The sequence below is a fragment of the Coenobita brevimanus genome, chromosome 82, assembly GCF_032717465.1.
Source record: "Coenobita brevimanus isolate Jiangsu-jjx chromosome 82, ASM3271746v2, whole genome shotgun sequence".
NCBI classification, from domain to species: Eukaryota; Metazoa; Arthropoda; class Malacostraca; order Decapoda; family Coenobitidae; genus Coenobita; species Coenobita brevimanus.
This window is the reverse complement of record NC_137035.1, coordinates 3,320,001-3,321,042: the sequence shown is the minus strand read 5'-3', so window position 1 is coordinate 3,321,042 and position 1,042 is coordinate 3,320,001. Positions and strand designations below refer to the sequence as shown.

Here is a 1,042-nt window from a genome sequence, read left to right as displayed (position 1 = left end):
TGCCAACAAGAATACAGTCCTTTAGGTAGGCAAGCTTTATGAACCAAATTTAACCCCTTCATTCACTATTTTTCGTTTATCTTTTGTTCCCTTCAGACGATTTGATTCAGCCTAAGAAGAAAAGTCAGGTACTGGAGGGGTTAATGGAGACTATATTTAACCCCATCACTACAAACGGTTTCTCTGAAGTTGAAAAAAATCGTCCGAAAGTAAATTTCACCCATCACAAAGCCATCCGTTCAAAGTCGAGGCTAGTTTTATCGACGTGGGATTCCATTACAAAGTTAATTCATTCTCTAAAATTCCTATTAATTAATCACAAAATCTTCGGGTCAAAGTCAAGGCTAGTTTTTTCAATGGAGAATCCATTATTTAGCTATTCATTTTCAGAATGTCCTATCACCCATCACAAAGCCATCCGGTCAAAGTCGAGGCTGGTTTTGTCAACGTGAGAGTCTGTTGAACTGGTGTTGATGGGACTCCTGGCCCTGAGAGAGACGGGGGAGCCACCCGGCACCATGGTCAAGCCTGAGTCTGGGTAGTGGCTCTGGTATACCGAGATGTACCCGCTCATGTTCCTCAGTCTCATGCGGTACACGAAGTCCAGCAGTTGGAGGCAGTTCTTCTTGGTGACAGTGTCCAGCTCTATCAGCACCAGGTAGGAGAAGACGTTGACCTGGTGCTCCGAGTGGCGGCGGTAAAACGTCAGCTTCTTCAGGCCAAGATCATCGTCCACGTTGCAGTAAACATAGAGGGCACCAGTCCACTCCTTCCACAGACTCTCCATTTTCTGCAAGATATATGGATCACTGATAAAAAAAAGGCATAGTCCTTCCACAGATTCTCCAATTCCTGCAAGGCATATGCATCACTGAGGAAAGAAAAAAAAAAAAAAACGTACTTTGGGGACTTTTGGTTATTTTCACCACTTAGCAGTGAAGTCACTATTAAACACTGAGAGGGCAGTGTGGTTGTGTTCATGTCTTACCTAAATAAACTGAGGAGACTCTCAAGTGCATGTGGAAATGCTGGGTAGGAAAGA

At 43.9% G+C, this 1,042-nt stretch overlaps 1 protein-coding gene across 1 annotated transcript in view; it reads right to left on the bottom strand.

Moving 5' to 3' along the window:
* Positions 1-369: 369 nt before the first annotated feature.
* The window catches only part of LOC145409697 (uncharacterized), a 10,679-nt gene continuing 10,006 nt past the window's right edge, over positions 370-1,042 (bottom strand). The window contains exon 6 of the mRNA XM_080280051.1: positions 370-790. Within this exon, the coding sequence (XP_080136177.1) occupies positions 407-790 (384 nt within the window). The 3' untranslated portion in view covers positions 370-406. The remainder of the gene's footprint in view (positions 791-1,042) is intronic.